General features: G+C 43.5%; 2 protein-coding genes across 6 annotated transcripts; one reads left to right on the forward strand and one right to left on the reverse strand.

Annotated features, from left to right (window-relative positions):
- Positions 1-988: 988 nt before the first annotated feature.
- On the reverse strand, positions 989-16,404 carry NDUFA13 (NADH:ubiquinone oxidoreductase subunit A13). 5 transcript variants are annotated; one of them, XM_056822368.1, is made up of 6 exons: positions 16,386-16,404; positions 13,360-13,488; positions 9,141-9,219; positions 2,038-2,109; positions 1,371-1,440; positions 989-1,161 (listed from the first exon to the last, which is right to left on the reverse strand). In XM_056822368.1, the coding sequence occupies exons 2-6, from the start codon at positions 13,451-13,453 to the stop codon at positions 1,042-1,044; spliced, it is 435 nt and encodes a 144-aa protein (XP_056678346.1). In that variant the 5' UTR covers positions 13,454-13,488; positions 16,386-16,404; the 3' UTR covers positions 989-1,041. The 5 variants fall into 5 exon arrangements, with proteins under 5 accessions (XP_056678346.1, XP_056678347.1, XP_001366517.2 ...); XM_056822369.1 differs by lacking the exon at positions 16,386-16,404 and adding an exon at positions 14,332-14,350; XM_001366480.4 differs by lacking the exon at positions 16,386-16,404 and adding an exon at positions 14,102-14,236.
- Positions 14,470-15,774, forward strand: TSSK6 (testis specific serine kinase 6). The gene has a single exon (XM_003340736.4). The coding sequence runs from the start codon at positions 14,470-14,472 to the stop codon at positions 15,286-15,288; it is 819 nt and encodes a 272-aa protein (XP_003340784.1). The 3' UTR covers positions 15,289-15,774.
- Positions 16,405-21,549: the final 5,145 nt, after the last annotated feature.

The following is a 21,549-nucleotide window of genomic DNA, read 5'->3' on the forward strand; positions in this document are numbered from 1 at the left end:
ACAAAGTTTTTCTCTCCTACTCCACCCCCAAAAAAGTTTTCTGGGTGGGACACACAAAGGTTCCTGCTATCCCTGGTGTACAAGAATAAGAGACCCTGGGGGCAGCTGGGTAGCTCAGTGGATTGAGAGCCAGGCCTAGAGATGGGAGGTCCTAGGTTCAAATCTGGCCTCAGACACTTCCCAGCTGTGTGACCCTGGGCAAGTCACTTGACCCCCATTGCCTAGCCCTTACCACTCTTCTGCCTTGGAGCCAATATACAGTATTGACTCCAAGATGGAAGGTAAGGGTTTAAAAAAAAAGAATAAGAGACCCTATCAGTAAGTTGTAAGTGCCAGAGTCCACACATTCCCAACCCGTCCTAAAGTGAGACAGCAAAAACTAGGTTATCCATCTTCCATATTCTCCAAAGACAGGTTCTGAAAGCATTAGGAAGATTAGGGGAAAGCATTAAAAAAGAAGGAGTGGGCATGGGGACAGCACGGTGGTGATGGGGAAATTCATTTGTGGTCATGATCAAGAATTTCATATGGGACAAGGATGGGGCATCAGTCTCTGGCTGGGAACAGGGTTGCACTGTGGCTCATGAACCCAGGAATCATGGTGAGAGACTTAACCTCAGTCAAGTTTGGTCTGTGATAGGGGTTGAGGATCTAGAGGTATCAATTAGCTTGCCCGAGGTGTCTGGAATGGTCTGTGCACATGCATAAAGGGCTTCCCCCAAAGCCTACTACAGTAGGGAGACCAAGGGTAAGCATGGAAGGTATAACTGAAGGTAGGGAAAAGGCCTCTCTATCACTGCCCTTAAAAATGAGGGAACATTAGCATGAGCTGTTTCACCTGGGAAATATTAATGGTGATTCCAGTACTGAGCAAGTATGATCTGTCCCTGGAGCAGGGGGGAGGCTGAGGTTTTAGCCATAACAGCATGGCAGATGATCTTTGCCCCTCACTCTCCCCAACACACACATATACATACACACACACAGATTTCCAAGTGAACCTTTAATCTCTCCGAAGGAGGTACAGGCCTTGGCACATCCTTAGGTATACCATATGAAGCCAAAGTTAGCGTTGACCCGCTCCTCATTGGTCCGTAGACAGTGAAGCTCACCTACAGTTGGAGGCACCCAACGGGTGGTATGGAAGACAGACTCGCCCACCTGGGGAGAAAGAGCTGTTACCAAGACTCCCAAACCTCCGTAGAAGAAGACTGGCCCCCAACCAAGTGCTCTCCTATCTGTGTGACTCCATACCTGCCACTCAGAAAATGTTACTAGTCCCCAGCCCAAAAGTGACATCAACTAGCAAGAGTCTGTATCACAGCTAGATGTTGCTTATAGATTCTCCCACCCCACTTAAAGGAACCAACCTTCCAGCCAGGAACATCTTTCATGATTATAGCCTCCTCTTCCAGGTTCTCTCTCAACATACGAAGCTTCCTTTGGGTGAAAGACAACAGTTAGAAGCTGCAGCCCCAGACTAACACAGCATTGCTGGTCCCTTAAAATAACTGGAGAGGCAGGGGGCAGTCGGCTGGTAGAGAAAGGGGTGCTTAAGCCTGGTCAGCCAGCCTACCACCTGTCCCCTCTGTGGAAAGATATATTTCCAAAAGGAGGGAAGTGGACCTTTAAATAGGCCTTGGACAGTATCTGAATCTCTATTCTCTGGGAGTCCAGTGCCAGTTTGCATTTTCTAGCTCAGTCCACATTCTGGGCTACATCCATGCAGAAAGAAAGAGATAGAGTCAGTAAAATATGGGGAGTCCCATGCTAACTGAAATGTAAAAATCTTTAAACTATTAGAAATATTTAGCCAATCAAAGGCAAAATCATTGTGAGTGGGCACAGATTCATTCTGAGAGTAACAAAAGAGAAACCCCAATCTCACGCTACAACTTGCAATAGCCTTTTCTCTGTTGGACTGAGGGAACAACATGTCTGGGTCTTCTCTCCTTGTCAGAATCTTCCCACAGTCTTGAAGAGCTCATCTGTGAGCCTCCTCTGCCCCCTTTTAACCTCACTTTAAGGAGCTCCTACCTCCGGTCCTCCTCTGCCTGGAACAGTGGCATCAATGCAATTCGGGCTTCCAAGTCTTCAATCAGCAAACGTCTAGAGCAAACACAGGCAAAGTGTTAGGTGCTAAAGGCTGCCCTGACGTCTCCCAATATGCTTCAGTCCTGAGAAAGATGCCCAAAAGCTCGCTTCTGAGAGCTAATATAGACATAGCCAAAGCACAGAGACACCCCACCCCACCACCACCCCCGCCCTATGAGGGGCGTGAGACAGCACTTAGACCTCAAACCAGGAAGTTAGCTAGAGGTCCATAACAGCAAGTCTGAGGGGACAGAATACTGATTCCAGGAGATTCTATAAAATGATATGGTCAAAATAATTTCTGAAATCCAGCTATATAAGGCTATTGATCTATATTTCAAGGTGCCTCTCAGTTTATCCCCAGAAAGGCAATGGAAGTGAGCTCTCACCCTACTTTCCCCATTTCTAGATTCTATCATTTTTCCTAATCTCTCATTTCTGATTCCTTGAGACCTCAAGCTATTGTCCCAGGAGACTGCAGCCATGTAGGGTACTCTTTTTTTTTTTTAAACCCTTACCTTCCATCTTGGAGTCAATACTGTGTATTGGCTCCAAGGCAGAAGAGTGGTAAGGGCTAGGCAATGGGGGTCAAGTGACTTGCCCAGGGTCACACAGCTGGGAAGTTTCTGAGGCCAGATTTGAACCTAGGACCTCCTGTCTCTAGGCCTGACTCTCAATCCACTGAACTACCCAGCTGCCCCTTATGTAGGGTACTCTTGGTCCCATCATGGTGGTGGTTCCAGAGCCAGCACAGCCCAATTAAATGAATGAAGAAGCCCAAGGTGTATGACTTGTTATACCAGAAATAGACTTGGGCTGAGATTCAGAAAGGTAGGTTTAGACAACATACCAGCTAATAAAATACTCACAGGGTATGAGACTAGCATCTTGAAGTTGTAGGGGGGAAAATGAGAAATGCTGAGGTACTGTGAGAAAACAGGTACATCAATGAAGGGGCTTTTGTTTTTAACCCTTACTTTCTGTCTTACTAACAACTCTAAGACAAAAGAGCAAGGGCTGAGTAACCAAGGTGGAGTGATTTCGCCCAGTCATAAAGCTAAGAAGTATCTGAAGTCAAATTTAAACCCAGGTCCTCCTGACTCCAAGGCTTGCTCTCTATTCCCTCTGCCACCTAGCTGGCCCTAATAATGCACTATTGATGGAGCTGTCAACTGGTCCAGACATTCCAAAAAGAAATTTGGAACTCTGCCCAAAATGCTATTTAACCTATTTTTAAAAAAAATGAAAACAACCATAGCTTTTGACCCAGCAATAGGTCAATACCCCAAAGAGATCAAAAACATAGGAAATAAGAAGAGGTCCCATATGTACAAAATAGGTGGCACAGTGAATAGAGTGCTAGGTCTGGGATCAGAAAGAGCTGAATTCAAATTTGGTCTCAGCTGTGTGACCCTGGGCAAGTCATCTAACTTATCTACTTCAGTCACCTCATCTGTAAAATGGAAATAATAATAGCACCTACCTCCCATGGCTCTTGTGAGGAACAAATGAGTTAAAAATTATAAACACTTACTTTAGGCACACTGATACCACTATTAAAACATATGACTCAAGGAGTTCCAAAACAGAGAGAAAATTCTTGTATATAAAAAATTATTTCTAACAAATAAAGAAAAATTTAAAAATAAATTTTATTGATTTTTTTGTCTTTACAACATCTACATTTTCCCCCTATATCCTTCCCCTTCACTCCTCCCAAAGAGCTATCTCTTATAATAAAGAATGAAAAGAGGAGAAAAAAGTTTAATAAAAGCAAACAACATATCCCAAAATTCTGCTATTCTATGTAGATTCACACTTACGGACCACTTCCCTCTTACAAGCAATCTGAGGGAACTATCTTCTCCTGTCTATTCTTTAAAAACAAACTTGTTCTTTCTACTGTACAATGTTCAGTTCCAATTGTTTTGTGGTGGTTGTTCTATTTACATTATATGAATCATGACCTATAACTGTTTTCCTGGCTCTACTAATTTCACTTTGCCTAAGTTCATCTAAGGCTTCCCATGCTTCTCCATATTCATCATGTTCACTGTTTCTTAATAGTCCATTACATTCATGTACCACAATTTGTTTAGTTGTTCCCCAATCAATGGGCATCTACTTTGTTTCCAATTCTTTGTAACCACTAAAAGTGCTGTTATAAATATTTTGGTATTTATGGAGCCATTCTTTTTATTAATGACCTCCTTGGAGAATGTCTAGCTGTGAAATCTTTGGGTCAAAAAATATGGACATTTTAATCACTTTGTTCACATAATTCCAAATTGCTTTCCAAAATAGCTGTACAAAATTAGCTCCACCAATGATGAGTTATCTGTCTTTCTATAACTCTTCCAACACTGACTAATTCCCATCATTTGTCATCTTTACCAATCTGTATAACAATTTTTGTAATCGCAAAAAAAGTGGACAGAAAACAGATGCCCATCAACTGGGTAATGGCGGAACAAACTGTCATATACAAATGTAGTAGAACATTGAAACATCATAAAAAAATGAAAGCTATGAAGAATTCTGAGAAACGTGAGAGGATTTGTATGAACTGACACATAGCAAAAGAAACAGAACCAAGAGGATAGTTTACATGACTACAATAATGAAAAGGAAAATAACAATGAAAGACTTAAGAACTCTGATGAATGCAGTGTTCAACAGTAACTTCAGAAGATACACTCCTCTTGTCTCTCAAGAGGTAGCCGGACTGCAGTTGTAAAACAAAGCATACATTTTCAGACACAGCCAGTGCATCAATTTGTGTTGTTTGACTGAACTTGCTTACTATAAGGGAATATTCTGCTGAGTGGGAAGGAGTCACTGTTAAGTGACAACTGAGCTTTAATAAACTATTTCAAAAGAAAGAAAACCTATAACAGACATCTTTAATGTCATATCACCAACATGTGCAGAGAATAAAATCCTATGGTGTTATATATATATTTTTTTAATATTTGATTTAGTAGAACAAAATGAAGTCTCTGAGGCTCTCGCGTATATGTTTACATTTTATACACTCCTTAACGGACACAACAGAGATGGACTTTCTTCAATGATCTTCTGACTATGATGCATAAAAGATATATGCTCAAAGGACTTCACCACTGTTATAGGAAATGTCTAGCATGAATAGTAGATGTACACCAAATGACATTCGGGACCTGATATAGTTAGCATAAATACTTCAGTCTTGTAAATTAAATTCAGAGATATCTAAAAAAGTTCCATGTAACAATGCACATAGGAAAATATAAGTGGATGAAGAATGCTTATAGCACAGATATATAAATGGGTGGCAAATCCATATATAGGGTATCTTGTACATGCCCTGCAGAGAAGTGATAATCTAAATCCAAAATTACACAGGAAAAGGAAAACTTGCTAAATTACATTTGGGAGATTCCACGACGTCTTCAATGGCACCAAGCTTCTTACCAAAAAGAAAAACCTGTCTTTTTAACAACAGTATTTTTCTGATAATGACTATAAATCATAGAACATAATAATCTCTCTCATAACCTTACTCTTTCAAACAAACTAAATGCCCTTCCTTTTAACAAACAACTATAATTGAACAAAAAGCAAAAGTTTCACACTTTGGCCTTGTCAAAAAACTCTTTCTGTACCTCTGTTTCATTAGTTCTATCTCAAAAACCAGGAGTTAGGATAAAATTGATCATTTGGTTAATCATTGTATTGATCAGATTTAAGTCTTTCAAAATTGAATTACTTTACATTTCAGCTAAAGTAAAAATTATTTTTCCTGATTCTACTTATTTTACTGTTCATCAGTTCATACAAATTTTCTCAGGTTTCTTCATCCCTTTCATGGTCTCTTATAGAGCAATATTTCATTACATTCATATACCATAATTTCTTGTCATTTGTATGGTGGGAACATGACCTCTAGTCTCATGGTTAATGTAAATGAAAACATGTAATAATCCAACCTATGGGAAAACATGCATGTGGCTATCTCTGGACACTAAGTCTTCTTCATTCTGTTTCTAATAGACATATGTTTATATTTTATATATTTATATAATCATATCTCGCTTGACCTGAGCATCACTCATAATAGCCCCTATTGTCCAGATTAATGACAGACCTCAATCTTTGACTTTTTCATAGGGTATTAAACTGTCAGAGAACTTATAATTATCTCTAATGGGCAACAGCATGCCCCCACACAGTTGTAGGCCATAGGAGGCATAAGCAAAATTATTCTATTAGTCCTGACCCCAAAGAGAACCTTATCTAGCCCTGTTCTCTCCAGACCCTAGACCACTCATTCAGCTCTATCACTATTCCCCATGTAGCATCCCAAGTATAGTCTCATGTTGAAAGCATTATTGATATATTGATATTGTAACCTAAATACTCATATACCAGACACATGGTCATGTTACTTATTGATCATTGTATTTCCAAATCTTCAGTCCAAAGGTCAAAAGAATTCCTGGGCAGGGCATTAACTGCCACAGGGTACTAACTACCTCCTAGTTAGACCACACTCCTTACCCACTATGATTATGTGATTGTCAATTGAACCAATGTTAAGACCTATGCCACATCACATTCGTTAATTACTTCCCATTACCTCCCACTTCAAATTCCTCAATTTTACTATAAAAGATTGGGACCATGTGCAGCACTCGCACGCGCTCACTCGCTCGCTCCCTCTCTCTCTCTCTCTCTCTCTCTCTCTCTCTCTCTCTCTCTCTCTCTCTCTCTCTCTCACGACCATCACCTGAAGAGCTGCTGGAGCCCACTTATTCCTTTGCTGCCTCTCTCTCTCCTTTACCCATTTTCCCTCAGTTTCCAATCTCCTTTTCAGGTGTCCACCCACAAATATATTAATTTGTGGCTGCAGGCAGCTACACTAGAAGAATCAGTATAAATAAAGATCCACCTGTCTCAAACCCCAAGGCTCTTGTACAAGTCAGTCATTTGATCCACTGGGAGAAACTGCCATCCTTCAGTTAATCTCCATTACTGGATTAATGGATAAGGTGCAATTGCACATTTTTCTCTCATAGCAGGCAGAACCATCAATAAACCAGGCAAAAAGGGGGCAGCTGGGTGGCTCAGTGGATTGAGAGCCAGGCCTAGATATGGGAGGTCCTAGGTTCAATTCTGGCCTCAGCCACCTCCTAGCTGTGTGACCCTGGGCAAGTCACTTAACCCCCATTGCCTAGTCCTTACCACTCTTCTGCCTTGGAGCCAATACAGAGTATTGGCTCCAAGATAGAAGGTAAGGGTTTAAAAAAATAAAAATAAAAATAAACCAGGCAAAAACAGCATTCCTCAAAAACCTAGTCTGCTGGGTCTGTTTCCCAAGGAGATCAGGAAAAAGGGAAAAAACCTATATGTTCCAAAATATTTATAGTCACTCTCTTTAAAATTGAAGGGATGCACATCACATGGGGAATGGCCAAACAAACTGTGGTATATGATGGTGGTGGAATGCTATTACACCATAAGAAACAGTGAGCAAGATTAATTTTTTTTAAACTTGGAAGAACCAAACAAGATAATGAACAGTGAAATGAGTAGAACCAAGAGAACATCATACAGAGCTACAGATTTAATATTGGAAGAATAAATTACGAATGTTAACTCTCCAGAGAATAAACTGAAAGGCAGAAACATGAAAAACATAATTGTATAAAGGTGTCTATCCCCCAGTAGATTCCTTTTGTGATGTGGGGAGGGGCTGGGACACTTGTGGATAAATTCTATTAATAAAAATATAAAAACTAAATTTTAAAAAATTTAAAGCCAAGTCTTTCTAGGCAGAAGCCTATTTGACAAGCAAAGGAAGCAGAGCGTTGCATTGGGGTAGGGCATGAGATCTCAGCCCATTATGACAAGTATAATCTATTTATGAACAATCTAAAAGAACATGACACAGAATATTTCCATTTACAAACAGAACGTTCCTGAGTGCTTCCCATCTTGTTAAAAGGACTACCTTGCATCACCCAACTCATAATGTGCAACAGCTAATTCTAGATGATGGATAAGGATCCGGCCCCACCTTATCCATTCTGTAGCAACTAGAGATTTCCTCAGATGACAAGGAAGCTCCACCAATGATCCAAACCTTGGTCTTCCAAATTAACTAAACTCCAAGGGTGGCCACCTTGGCTCTTAAAGGGAAACCAACCCAGCCTATGTAAAGTAGATACCACTCCTACCACACATATTTGTACCCAAGGTTCATTTTTCAGATCCTATGACAAGAAAAACAATTTCTGGTGATAACTGTGTCCCACAGCAAACAAAATTAGAAAGGTCACTGACTTAAATGCCAGATTTACATCATCTAGAAGAAAGAAATTCACTTTGTTTTCAAGTCACAAGCATAATCTTTCTCCCCAAGTGACCTGCTCATGCTCACTTGAATACAAAGTGCCTGGAGACTGTCTTGATAATCCTGTATGTCCAAAAGTTGGCTCCAGATTTGCTATCAGAAGACTATACTACTATACAAGCTTGCTTCCCACTGCTAGGGATAAGCGGTCAGTCACCTACATTACAAGACCCTTTCTTCTTTGTTTCAGTAGGACACACTCAGAGAAAGATGGGGAGAGAGGCCTGGGCCCAGAAGGAGGCTAATAAATGATATGGAGCCACAAGTGGGGAAACCAACTCTAAACTGCTAAGTAGAAAGGTCTTTAGAGATCATCTACTCCTAATCCCTTCATTTTTACAAAGAAAATTGAGGTCAGAGAGGGAAAACAATTTATCACATAGAGTAGGATTGAAGTGAAAAGGAACAGTTAGAAACCACAACGAGAAGGAATAGGAAGAATAAGGAGAAACTGCAGGTGGAGTCTGAGATCAATGAACACAGAATAGCTAATGGCCTTCACAGGTATCAAACCTTGTGGTCTCAACTTCAACATTTCAGCAGTAGGACCATGACATAAGTCGGCCACAGTGGATCAATCTCTGATTCTATGAGACAACTTGGCAGAGCATGCTGTATAACCAGTGCAGGCAAAGGAAGGTAAGGACCATACCTCCGTTCTCGGTTCCACTTCATCATGCCCCAGTGACCAAACAACAGCGTCCCAATGCCAATGGCAAACATGCTATAGCCTGGAAGGGAAAGAAGAGGGAGGGGAGGCATGGAACAGATGCTGGTCTTCATACTATCACTTAAGGCAAGGCAGGTAGACATTTCTATTAATATGCCTACCTTCAGCTAGTAAAGGAGGAAGGTGTCTCGGAATCACAGAGTCAATATAGAAGGGCCTTTAGCACATGGAATATAAATGTCAGAGTGGGACAAGTCCTATTCATATGGAAGGGCCCTTGGAACATTATAGAACGAGGCAGCTAGATGGCTCCATGGAGTGATAGCTAGGCCTAGGTTCAAATCTGGCCTTAAGACAGTTTTTAGCTATGTGGCCCTGGGCAAGTCCCTTAACCCCAGTGCCTAGCTTTTACTACTCTGTCTTGGAAGAATACAAGTCATTTGCTGAAAGGTAAAGTGTGTGTCTGTCTGTGTGTATGTGTGTGATATCTAGTGTTCCCCCAAACCTACCAGTATAGTAAATTCACCAAAAAGGGAAACCAAGTTGGAGTTGTTTGAAGGTGGTTGCTATCTTAGTAGCAGCCTAATTCTTTTGTAATAAGCTTGACTGGTAACTCTGTTATTACATCACAATCATCTCCACGCAACCCCCACCCTAAGAAGCCCTTCCTTATAACAAAATAAGCAAAACCAATAGCTACTACAGCAAAGCATGACTTTTTCTTGATCAAACCAAGCTGCCTTGTTCTAAGTACTTACAAATCACCCCTTTAATAAGCTATTCTAGAATTCTGCCAAGAATATCGGTCAACTTCACTAAGCTACTATTGCATAAAAAGCCAATACTCTTTTCTCAAAATCTGGCTTCCCTTCTCTAGCCTAATGCTCAATCTCTCTCCTAGTCCCCCAAATTCACAAGCCCCAACAGAACCACCTATCTAACACTAACAGATCTGTTACTGCTCTGGGATCTTTCATTTCATATAGATAGGTACCCTTTTCACCTCAAATCTCCTTAACTTGTGCTTCAATTCCATTAGCCATTTTGGGACTATACCTCCTACTCCATAAAATCACACTCCTTCCTATAAAAATCTGTAGTTCAGCCTTATTTTCTTGGTTCCATTCCCATAAAATAAGTTTTGTTTTTGGCCTAAATGTTCCTAATGCTAGTCTTATTATAGGATTTTCATATTCATCCTAATTTCTGTGTTGTTAAATTCAAATAAAAATGGATCCCTACAGGCCATGTGGGAAAACCACAAAATAACATTATCTACTTTATGTTTTATTTTTTTTAATATGTCTCAATTATATTTTAAGCTGGTTCAGGCTACACTATAGAATTTTGTATTTGACACATGTCCTAAGCAATCTGCCCTTGTTTCCTCTATACTTTTTAAAAATCTAAATTATTTGATGAGTTCCTCATTTTAAATCTACCTACATATACTATCATCTCCCACACCACTTCACTATGGTCCATGATAAGAGCAAGGACAGAGACTTTGCCAAATCTGTTCCTGAAAGAAGCTATTCATCTCTTTCAAAAACAACATCCAGGGAAATGCCAGGGCTTAGCAGTAGCAGGTATGGTGGGGAATTTAGATTTTGGTTGAATCCCAACTCTGACACTTCTTGGCTAGTGTGGATAACTTTGGATAAGTCACAACTATACTCAGTCTCTTCTTCTGTATACTGAGGATAATAATATATAAAACATCAATATCACAGCACTGTTATAGGGATCAAAAAATCTTTTTTTAGGCTAAAAAAAGTTCCCTCACAATGACCTTTTATCATTATTTTCTTCTTCTTAGGAATCATTTTTGTCAATATAACGTTATTCTTTATCTTTATCCCTCTTTTACTGGCTCTCCCTGTAAAGTTTAGGCCACAGAATCCTAGTTATATATCCTAAGGTTTATCTGAGCTCTTTGAAAACCTACTCATTCAAAGTGTGTGAATCATGCTATATACTCGGTTTTTCTATAGGGAAGGAATTGGTAAATAGAAAAACTTGAACATTAGAAAAAGAATGATAACCATTGAGAAGACAATTAACTGAAGGAGTTAGGAACAAGGATACATGTGCAGGATAAAATGCCTTGAGAAAAAGAATCACCTCAATATCAGAAATTAAGTAAAAAAGAATAAAGAAGGGGCAGCTAGGTAGCTCAGTGGATTGAGAGCCAGGCCTAGAGATGGGAGGTCCTAGGTTCAAATCTGACCTCAGACACTTCCCAGCTATGTGACCCTGGGCAAGTCACTTGACCCCCATTGCCTAGCCATTACCACTCCTTCTGCCTTGGAGTCAATACACAGTATTGACTCCAAGGCAGAAGGTTAGGGTTTAAAAAAAAAAAGAATAAAGGATGATATCAGGGGGGTTTTAAAAGGGAGGGGAAGGGGAAAGAGTGGGAACTGACAGCAATTGGCCTCATTTTTCTAAGTAAAGAAAGAGGCATGGTTGTCTGCTAAGAGAAGAAAGGGAAGTCTGGGAGGCCTAAAGAAAAAAGGGGATTGTGAGAGGAACTAAATTAGAAATAAAAGGGCTGCATTACTATAATGGGAACTTAGCTGAGGTTAGATAACAAATCTGAAGTCTAGCTAATCAATATAGTTTGATGATTTCTTCTAGCTCCATTCAGCAGCATGTAAGAGGGAAGGAAGTAAATGATGAGAAGAATCCAGGTGTGAAGTTTGGTAGGGAATGAACAATGACAGAACAAAAGACCCAAAGATTGAGATCAGGTGATGAGTACATGAAACTAGGTTGGTAGCTATACGAATAGGAATAAAAGTAATGCCGCAGAAAGTATGAAAGTAGAATAAAAGCCTCAATTTTGACTCCAAGGTGGAGTCATTGAATAACTTTAAAAAATGAGTTCTTTTTTAGATACACTAATTCTAAGAACCTTTCAGTAATGCCAGCTTGAAATGTTCAACAACTGGTAATGGAGATACTCAAAAGAGAAACTATGGCTAGACATATATCTGGGAGCATTTATATAAGTTCTTTAAGATTTTCAAAAACCTTTACAATTCATATCCTATGTTTTATCTTCACTACTACAGACAAAAAAACAGACTGAGAAGTTAAGGTACTTGATCAGAGTTCACACAGCTAATAAACGTCTAAACTGGGATCTGAACCTGGGTCTTCCTGATTTCAGGTCCACTGCTCTATCTACTACACCACACTACATATCTGTTACTTATCTTCCTATATTGTTCTACTAGCCCTATTTCCTATGGTAGCTAGCTAGGCAGATAGTTAAACAATCTTCTCTCCAGTGAAGAAATCTACCAAAGGTTGATACAATCAATACTACACAGAGACAAATGGGGGTCTTAAGATGAGCATTAATAAGTGAATGTCCTGCAATGTCTAAAAGAAAAATGCAATAGATTTGGAGACAGAATAGCTGGGTGACCTTGAGTGAATTTGTATGTATATATTGTAATAGATAATAATAAGGGGGTATATTTGATGGATAATTGATAACTAACAGATCAGGCACTCCCTAGACCTCAGTTTCCTCATCTCTTAAACGAAGGCATTTAGCAAATGACCTCTAAGTTACTTTCCCAGGTTGAAAGGTCTAACCATGGACCACAAGGTAATGAGATGGCCTTCCCACTTCCATTTCTGCTTAAAATCTCTTAAATGTGCTACGATTCTAAGCAAAAAAATTGTTTACCAGCTCTCCTTAGTCACTTCTAAACAAAAAATCCATTATGCCTCTATTTTAAAACCTGGGGCCCATTCATCCCTGGGTTCTAGGGGCCTTCCTAACTCTGACACTCTGTGTTCTAAGTTCTCTCCTGTCTGGGCCATTCAATGCTCTAAAGTTCCTAGGTTGATGGATTAATGAATGGGTAGTAGTAATTAAGAGGGCTCTACTCCTGGGGGAGTGAAGAGGGAGCAGTGGTCAAAGGTCCCCTCTGCCTCCCCCACAGAACTCTAGACTGCTCTCGGTGTAGGCAACTCAAAGCAATGAACTAGAAATCCTCGACACCCGGATGTCCAGATCTCTGGTAGCCTTCCTCCTCCCCAAGCCTGGAGCCCACTTAGCCGCCATGGTTAATCCGCTATGTGACAAGAACCCTCGAGCAGATACTATAGAGCGGGGCGAAGTCTCCAGGAGAAGGCGGGGAAGAGATCCACTGCTCCCCGCCTCCCCCAACAAAGCACTGACCCGACATTCCCCGGCGGGGAAGGTTCCGCTTGTAATCGATAGGGCCGTAGCCCCCAGGTGGGGGCATGTCCTGTTTCACCTTGGACGCAGCCATCTTGCCGACTCAAAGCACTTCCGGCAGCAGAGCTCCTAGACGGAAGAATCCAGAAATGGCGTCGGATGGGGTGGAGTGGGGTAGGAGGTGGTGAGCACGCTCCGCCATCTAAAGAGTGGCGGAACCTAATGCGACAAGCAGTTCTTAAAGGGGCAGACGCTCCATTTAGGTGTGGAAAAGGTGGAGCCAAGACTAGACCCCTCCTGCGCCTTCGAAAGGGAAAGCCCGGCTAATATTAATAGTAATATCTGGCAGTTAGGTAGCTTTTTAAAGTTTGCAAACTTTTATCTGATTTGAAAGAAGTTCTGTTAACTAGGTTAAAGGCTATTGGGGATGCCCAAGAGGAGCCTAGGTGTTAAGAGTACAAGTGTTCCAGTCCCAGTTCCAAACCGGCTTCTTCGTTGACCTTGACCCCCACTGGACAAATTTTATTTCTCTTTAGTTTCCTCTGAACAGTGAAACAACGGATTGTATTATCCAGCTAGTCTTGCTAAGGTGCCCCTCCAGTTCTAAACTGGCTCACGGTCCAACCTCTCCCGACCCATCGCTTGCATTGTACCAACTGAGGCCACCAGGGGGGAGTGCAGTCTCAGAGTTACTCTACCTAGGGGGACGAGTAGCGCAGAAGAGGGATGAGATAGTTCCTACCCGCCTCGGAGCTCCAATTATCAGTGGAACCCAACTTCGCTTACGTCCTACCACGCTCCCAGGTCTGGGCGTCTTGCCACCTTCTAACCCAGCAGCATCTCTATCTCTTCAGGTGCGCCCCCTCCGCCCACGTCACAAACCGGACCCTGGCGTTCAGGGCCAGGAAACATGCGGTAGCCTCGCTGCGGCCCGTGACGCCCCCAGTCACTTCACAAGGAGGAAATTGTTACCTGGGCGATAAAGGGCGGTGGGGGGCCCCGGGGCAGGAGTGGGCACATGGGGGTCAAGGTCTGTGGGTGCCAAGCGCCATGGGTTAAGCCCCAATTCGAAATTCGGAAAACCCTCCCGACGCTCTCGCCCCGTCCATCATGTCTGGAGACAAACTCTTGAATGAGCTGGGCTACAAGCTGGGCCGCACCATCGGGGAGGGGAGCTACTCCAAGGTTAAGGTGGCCACCTCCAAGAAGTACAAGGGCACGGTGGCCATCAAGGTGGTGGACCGGCGGCGGGCCCCCCCGGACTTTGTCAACAAGTTCCTGCCCCGGGAGCTCTCCATCCTGCGCGGCATCCGCCACCCGCACATCGTGCACGTCTTCGAGTTCATCGAAGTGTGCAACGGGAAGCTGTACATCGTCATGGAGGCTGCTGGCACCGACCTACTGCAGGTGGTGCAGCGCAGTGGGCACATCCCATGCGCCCAAGCGCGCGAGCTTTTTGGTCAAATTGTGGGCGCTGTGCGCTACCTGCATGACCACCACCTGGTGCACCGCGACCTCAAATGCGAGAACGTGCTGCTGAGCCCCGACGAGCGGCGCATCAAGCTCACGGACTTTGGCTTTGGCCGCCAGGCGCACGGCTACCCGGATCTCAGCACCACCTACTGCGGCTCTGCCGCCTACGCGTCTCCCGAGGTGCTCCTGGGCATCCCCTACGACCCCAAGAAGTACGACGTTTGGAGCCTGGGCGTCGTGCTCTACGTCATGGTCACCGGCTGCATGCCCTTCGACGACTCGGACATCGCGGGCCTGCCCCGCCGCCAGAAGCGCGGCGTCCTCTACCCCGACGGCCTCGAGCTGGCCGAGCGCTGCAAAGCGCTCATCGCAGAGCTGCTGCAGTTCAGCCCGTCCGCGCGACCCTCCGCTGGTCAGGTCGCCCGCAACAGCTGGCTGCGCGGCGAGGCTTGCTAGCGCCCACCTCGCAGGCGCCCCCCCCCCTCCCAATCTCCTCCGCCTTCCCTCTTCCCAGGCTACTGACCCTCACCCCCGACCCCGCGTAGGGGGAGCGGCACGAGGGCGCACGGCGCCCAGGGGAGAGGAGCAGGAAGCCCTTCTGACCTCATCCCCTCCACCCCTTTTATCCTTTCTCTCCCGCCCTCCTAGTCGAGGGGCGTGCGACAGGCCGCCGCCCCTCCCCTTCGCGGGACCCGGAGGTAGTTGGGGTGGTGGGCGAGGGGTGGGAATAGAAAGGGGCATGACCAAGATGCTAGGGATAGAGCGAGGGAAAAAAAATGGGGTCCGGCCGCGCAGGAAGCCCGGAGGAAGTGGAGTGCCATCACTACGCCTGGCAGGAGGGAGAAGCCTAAGACCTCGAGGCGCCCCCTGTTGGCCGAGATCGGCGCTGGCCCTCCCTCCACCCTGCTGGACCCGACAATAAACTCGCTCTCTTGCTAGCAACTCCAGAATCTAGACTGGTCTGGAAGGGGGGGAAAGGGGGCGGGAACAAATTCTAGAGAGGCGGGACAGATTTTTGCCCCCTCACCCCCTTCCTTTCTATCCGCCTTTTTTGCCCTTACATCCTCTCCTCTAGCTAGCGATCGTCCCTTCTTCCGGGCCATAGAAGGGAAATGGAGCGATGCATTTGAAGTTTTAAGCGCTTGAACCGACACCCTAAGTAGCCCCCTTCCATATACTTAAGGCCTTTTAGAAACCCCGCCTCCATCTCTGTGCTCTCTTACAGCTTGTGGCGGGAGCGGGGAAGCGGGTTGGAGGGGCTGGGGGAGAGAAATGGAAACTTACTAGGCGGTGGGGGAAGGGAATGAAAGGAAGGGTGGGGTGGAGTGACCTCAGCTGGGACTCAGTTCCCCAGGGCCCTTTCCTGCCCCTCCTCCCTAGAGACCCAGGGCTCAGGAAGCCAGATGTGAGATGGCTAGGATCGCAAGAATTAGATGTCGAACAGAAGGGCAGGGCACATGAAAAAAAATGAATTTGCCATCGCATTATAGGAGGAGAAGTTAATAGTCCTGGTCGAACTCGGCCTAAAGGTCCGCCCAGGTAATCTTCCTTACCTGCTTACTCCTCCATTCTTGAAGCCAGCAAGCAAGCTAAGGAAAGCCTTACAGGGACCTCCTTCCTCAAGTTAGAAACGTCAAGACTAGATCACCTCTAAAAGCCCTTCTCAGCTCTTATGGCTGTGATTGGGGGTAACAGGGAGGAAGGAAAAAGCCTTGCAGATAAGGTTTGTACTGCATCTCTTTGGGCCATTTCCAGGAAAGTCCACCTAGCTTGGTCCCCTGGATCTAGGAGATATCCCTAGAATCCTCCCTATTCACCAGAAAAGGGAGAAAAAAAGTTCCCATAGCAACCAACAATTCCCTCTGCCCAGTCACCACTGGATATTTATGGGTCTCCTACTATGTTCAAGCAAAGCACTAGGGACACAAAACAATATAAAACCTGACCCCCTACCCCCAATGAGTCAAGTGTGTACTTGGCACTGTGCTGGGTGTTAGGGTTACAAATACACAAGTCCTTGCCCTTTAGGTCTTTTGAATTTTACTGGGGAGATAGTACATACTTTAACCTTTAATTCCCTACACTGGAGACCAGCAACCAAGCTTAACAAATCCTTGTAGCAGCCCATCCAAGTAGAAGACTGGCACTAGATTGCAAAAGCTAGAATTTCCTCCCCTGCTAACTGATAAATAAATGCAAGATATATGGAAAATAATTACACAGTGATGGTGGAGTACAAAGCTGAGGGGAATTAAGAAAGTCATCTCATAGGAGAAAGCAGTAAAGTTGGACCTGGAAAGTATGCTAGCTGGCTTAAGAGGCAGAGAAGTGAGGAGGAAGAACACTTGAAGCACAGGGAACATAAAAGCACAGGGGGAAAAAAGGAGCTGGAGATGGAGGAACTATATACAGGAAGTAAAGCCAAGTTTAGCTGGAAAGTAGATATAGTTTAGCTGGAAAGTAGATATAGCCCAAAAGTAATTTGTAACCAAAAGAGTAAGATGCCCTGACACCAGATTATGAAGGACTTCATACCAAAGAAATTGCATTTTAATCTAAAATCAAGAGGAGAACCACTGAGGAGGGAAACGATATGGTCGAAAGAGTGCTCAATTTCAGCTGAGTGGATATTGACTAGAGACTAGATTCCTAAAGACAAATAGGGAGGCTGTTAGAAAAACCTCAGGGAGAGGTGATGATTGCCAAAACTAGGATGATTCACATAGTAAACACCTAAATGCTTCTTGACTAGATTGTGGTATGGAGTAAAAACAATGTTAAAGGAGGTGAAATTGTCAGGACTTAGTAAATGATTACATGTGGAGGTAAGAAGTGGATTCAAGCTGGATCCTAGTTTTCACACCTAAGGGTTTGAAAAAATTATGGTGACCTGAACAAAAACAGAACAGGAAGAGGAATGGATTTAGGAGGAAAGATCATAGTCTTGCAGGTGTTGGGTTTGAGTTGCCTACCAGCAGGTAGTTCCTGGGGCAAAACTAGAATTCAGGAGACAGATAAGGACTGGATATTAGACCTGGAAGTTGGTGAGGGAATGGTCCAGAGAAAAGAACAGGCCCAGCAATACCAATTAACTTATCAATAACAACTCCAATATTCTGTCCCCCTCTTTGCAACCGTACCAGGTAGGTAATACAATTGTCATTAGCTCCAATTTACAGATAGGGAAGATAGAATCCCTGCAGTTTCCACAGTAAAGGGTGAAAATGACAACTCACATTTTTAAGGTACTTTACAGCTTATAAAGCTTTTATATCATAACCACTCATTGAAGTACAGGCCATAACAATAGCACTGAATTTGAAGTGAGAAGGCCTGACTTTTCATTTTTACTTGAGAAACAGCATTATGTAGTAGGTACAGCACTACTAGCTACTTGACTCTCAGCAAGTGGCTTAACTGTGACTCAGTTTTTTTATCTTTAAAATGAGGACTTGCTTACCTCTAAATTCTCTCCCAGTTCTAAATATGATTTTCTGAATCTGCTATTTTCTACCTATGATCTTTATAGTCCCTCTAGATTTCCTCATTTTTTAAAAGGATATGGATTATGGCCTTTTTAGATCTCTTCCAGCTTTAACTATTATCCTACCTCTAAGGTTCCTTTCCTACTGTAAAATTCTAAGTGAATTGCTCAGGTTCACACAGAGCTAGGGTGGGATCAGAAATATAGTCTTCTGATTCTAAGACTAGTACGTGCTCCAAGGCTGTTTGACCCCCATAATGTCTCAGTACTAACACAATTAGGGATAAAGGATGCCTAGAGAAGAGGAAAATATATGAGACCCCTGCTATATTGTAAGCTAAACATCAAACTGTGCTGGTGGGAGTACAGAAGAGAGAATCCCATCACTGCACCATGAGTCCCAGTGGTTCCTATTGACTTTATAGAGGTGAGATTTAGATTCAGTCTTAACATGGAAAGGAAAGGCCTTTGAGTGAAAAGACTGAGACAAGAGGGAAAATGCCCAAATTGGGAAATAGTAGAGAGGTCAGTTTAGATTTGAGTGGAAGGAAGCTATCAAAAATAAGGCTAGAAAAATAAGATGGAACCCAACAGGAAAGGACTTGGAAGACCTGGCTGAAGTGTTTGACTAAAAAGTTGATGTCGATAATGTGGAATCACTGAAGCTCTAGATTGAGATATGTAGAAATTTGTGTTTTCAGAGAATTCCTTTGAGACTGCATAAACTGATGTGAAAAGGGAAAAAACCAGTTAGAAAAGTCACTCGAATTTATGCTTCTTGAGGACAGGGAATATCTTACTCTTGTATTTTTATCCTGAACGTCTACTGCCTTGTATATTTGGCACCTAATTAGATGCAGAACTTAAAATTGATTGACTTATAGACAATATCTTTTTCTCCCTCAATAGAGGTTCTTAATCTTTTTTGGGGGGGAGGGTGTCACAAACTCCATTAGCTATGTGGTAAAGCCTGTGGGCCACTTTTCAAAATAATGTTTTATGGTGCATAAAAGAAAACATATGGGATGATAAACAAAAACAACACTATTGAGGTATAGCTATCAAAAAGTATTTAATTCATGGCCTCCTTGGACATCCTACAGTATTTTACAAGGTCCTCCCCAGATGGCCAGGTGGTCTTGGTCTAGCCTAGATCATGGCCTCCAGGAGGCCTGAAATAATACTCAGAGAAGGACCTCTATTTGGAAAGAGCCCTAGAGAGACCAATAAGTGATGAATAGAAGAGCTAAAATTTGTACTCATGCTTTCTGACTCTAAAACCAGTTTTTGTTTTTAAAACTCTTACTTTTTTAGAAACTCTAAGGCAGAAGGGCAAGGGCTAGTCAAGAAGGAGTTACACAGAGCTAGGACCTGTCTGAGGTCAGATTTGAATCCAGGGGTAGCAGGGAGCCCCAGAGAAAAATGGAATTGACTGGCTTTGGGCCAGCTGCAAGAGCAAAGGAGACTGGAAAGGACCCCAGGGTGCATGGGAACAACTGGAAGCAACACAACCCTCCCCCCAAATCAACCCCGGGCACCTCCCAACTCCAAGCCTGGCTCTTTATCCACTGTGCTATCTAAACTATCTCTTAAACCATTTTTCTTTACACTGTACCATTTTATGATCTAGAAAAGGATTCATATTTATATCAATCTCTAACACACACTTGCTATGAATTGAAATGGATCATTTTTAATCTTAAGTGTTCACAATTCAAATTCTAACTTCAACTTGTCATTTTTTTTTCCTGAAAGAAGATTAGGGCTACTTCTCAGGCTCACAAAACCACAGAGACAAGTCTAGTCACAAGCCAGGAGGTGAGGGCAGGGGAAAGATTAACCCCGGTGATGGCCAAGTCTTTGTTCCTTTCCATATTCCCAAGCCCCCTCCCCTTTCTCTCCATCTTCAAAGTCTCTCCTACAATTCTGTGATTCTTTTTCCTAGTGTGCTGCCCAGGGACGATTTGGAGGAAGGGGGGAGAGATATTGCTGCCAGCTGCTCCCATGCACCCTGGGGTCCTCTTCAGGCTCCTTTGACTCTTGCAGCTGGCTCCAAGCCAGTCAGTTCCATTTCTGTCTGGGGCTCCAGTGAGGAGCCTCTCTGCTGCCCCTGTCTCATAGCAGGAAAAGAAGGAATAAAGGCAATGGACCCATGGGATAGGGATTAGGAAGCCCTCCATATCTACCCCCTGTCCCAGCAAGGTGAAACTGGTTCTTCCACCACCTAAAAGAAACCTTTCCTGGTTCTTCCAGTTACGTTTGTTTGGCACCCTCCCTCCTCAGAGTCTATGGTGGAGACTCTTCTTTGTCTTGTCTTTTACTAGCAAATTAGCAAGCATGTATTAAGCCCCTACCATGTGCCAGGCACTACATTAAACTCTGAGAATAGAAAAAAGAAAGGCATTCCCTGACCTCAAGGAGCTTACACTCTCCTAGAAGAAGACACATAAAAGGTACTTGAAAAGAGTGAGGAGAAGCCAGAAAACAGAAGAGAAATGGAGCAATCTAAAGATCCAAGAAGGAAACAAAAATGAAGATTCTTGGAAGAATTGACAATCTGAGAAAGGGAGTTGGGGGGGGAACAGATACAGGGTATGAGAAGGCTACAAAAGTCCACGTCCAGAGAGGAGCCCAGAGAAGAAGAACTAGCACCTTGTACCCCAAATATAGTAGGTAAACACTTTCTAGAGCCATCTAGAGAATCAAAGATTCTAGACCTCAGTCTAGTCTAGTCTCATTTTACAGATGAGAGAAGGAGACCCAGGGGAGGTGTGAGTGGCAGAGCTCAGGTCTTCTGATCCTAAAGCCAGTCTCTTTCCCTATTATAGGGAGGGAAATTAAGGCTTAGAGGAGAAACGTTTGGCTCACACAAGTGATAAGCTGCAGAACTGGATCTCCTGTCTCATGTTCTTTCTGCTCCATCACCTGCCCATCGTGGCCCTATGTGGGGTTTCCTCAGGCCCCAACTATAGGAATACTAACCCACCTGTCCCCTGTGACTGCTCTCCTGCTTCCTGGATACGTGTGTGGACCTGGGAGCTGACCTAAATCTTTCCTGCCTGGTCAGTCAACTTTTAATATGCTGGAATTTTCCCAAGCCAAGGAAGCAACTCATTTAAAACAGACCTCATTTCAGAGCCTTAAACTGAGGCAGGTTTAAGTGTTTAGGAAATGGAGCCAACCTCCCCCCAGCTCTCAGGGGCCTCAGGAGAAGGGCATCCTTGTCCTTCTAA

Source organism: Monodelphis domestica, chromosome 3 (assembly GCF_027887165.1).
Source record: "Monodelphis domestica isolate mMonDom1 chromosome 3, mMonDom1.pri, whole genome shotgun sequence".
NCBI lineage: Eukaryota > Metazoa > Chordata > Mammalia > Didelphimorphia > Didelphidae > Monodelphis > Monodelphis domestica.

Bases quoted from the DNA above. Each gene is read 5' to 3' on its own strand.
- NDUFA13 (XM_056822368.1), bottom strand. From the start codon at position 13,453: ATGGCTGCGTCCAAGGTGAAACAGGACATGCCCCCACCTGGGGGCTAC. The intron at 2,110-9,140 runs GTATGGTCCTTA...TGTTTGCTCTAG, and splicing joins AAGTGGAACCGAGAACGGAG to ACGTTTGCTGATTGAAGACT. The intron at 1,441-2,037 runs GTAGGAGCTCCT...TTTCACCCAAAG, and splicing joins CAGGCAGAGGAGGACCGGAG to GAAGCTTCGTATGTTGAGAG.
- TSSK6 (XM_003340736.4), top strand. From the start codon at position 14,470: ATGTCTGGAGACAAACTCTTGAATGAGCTGGGCTACAAGCTGGGCCGC.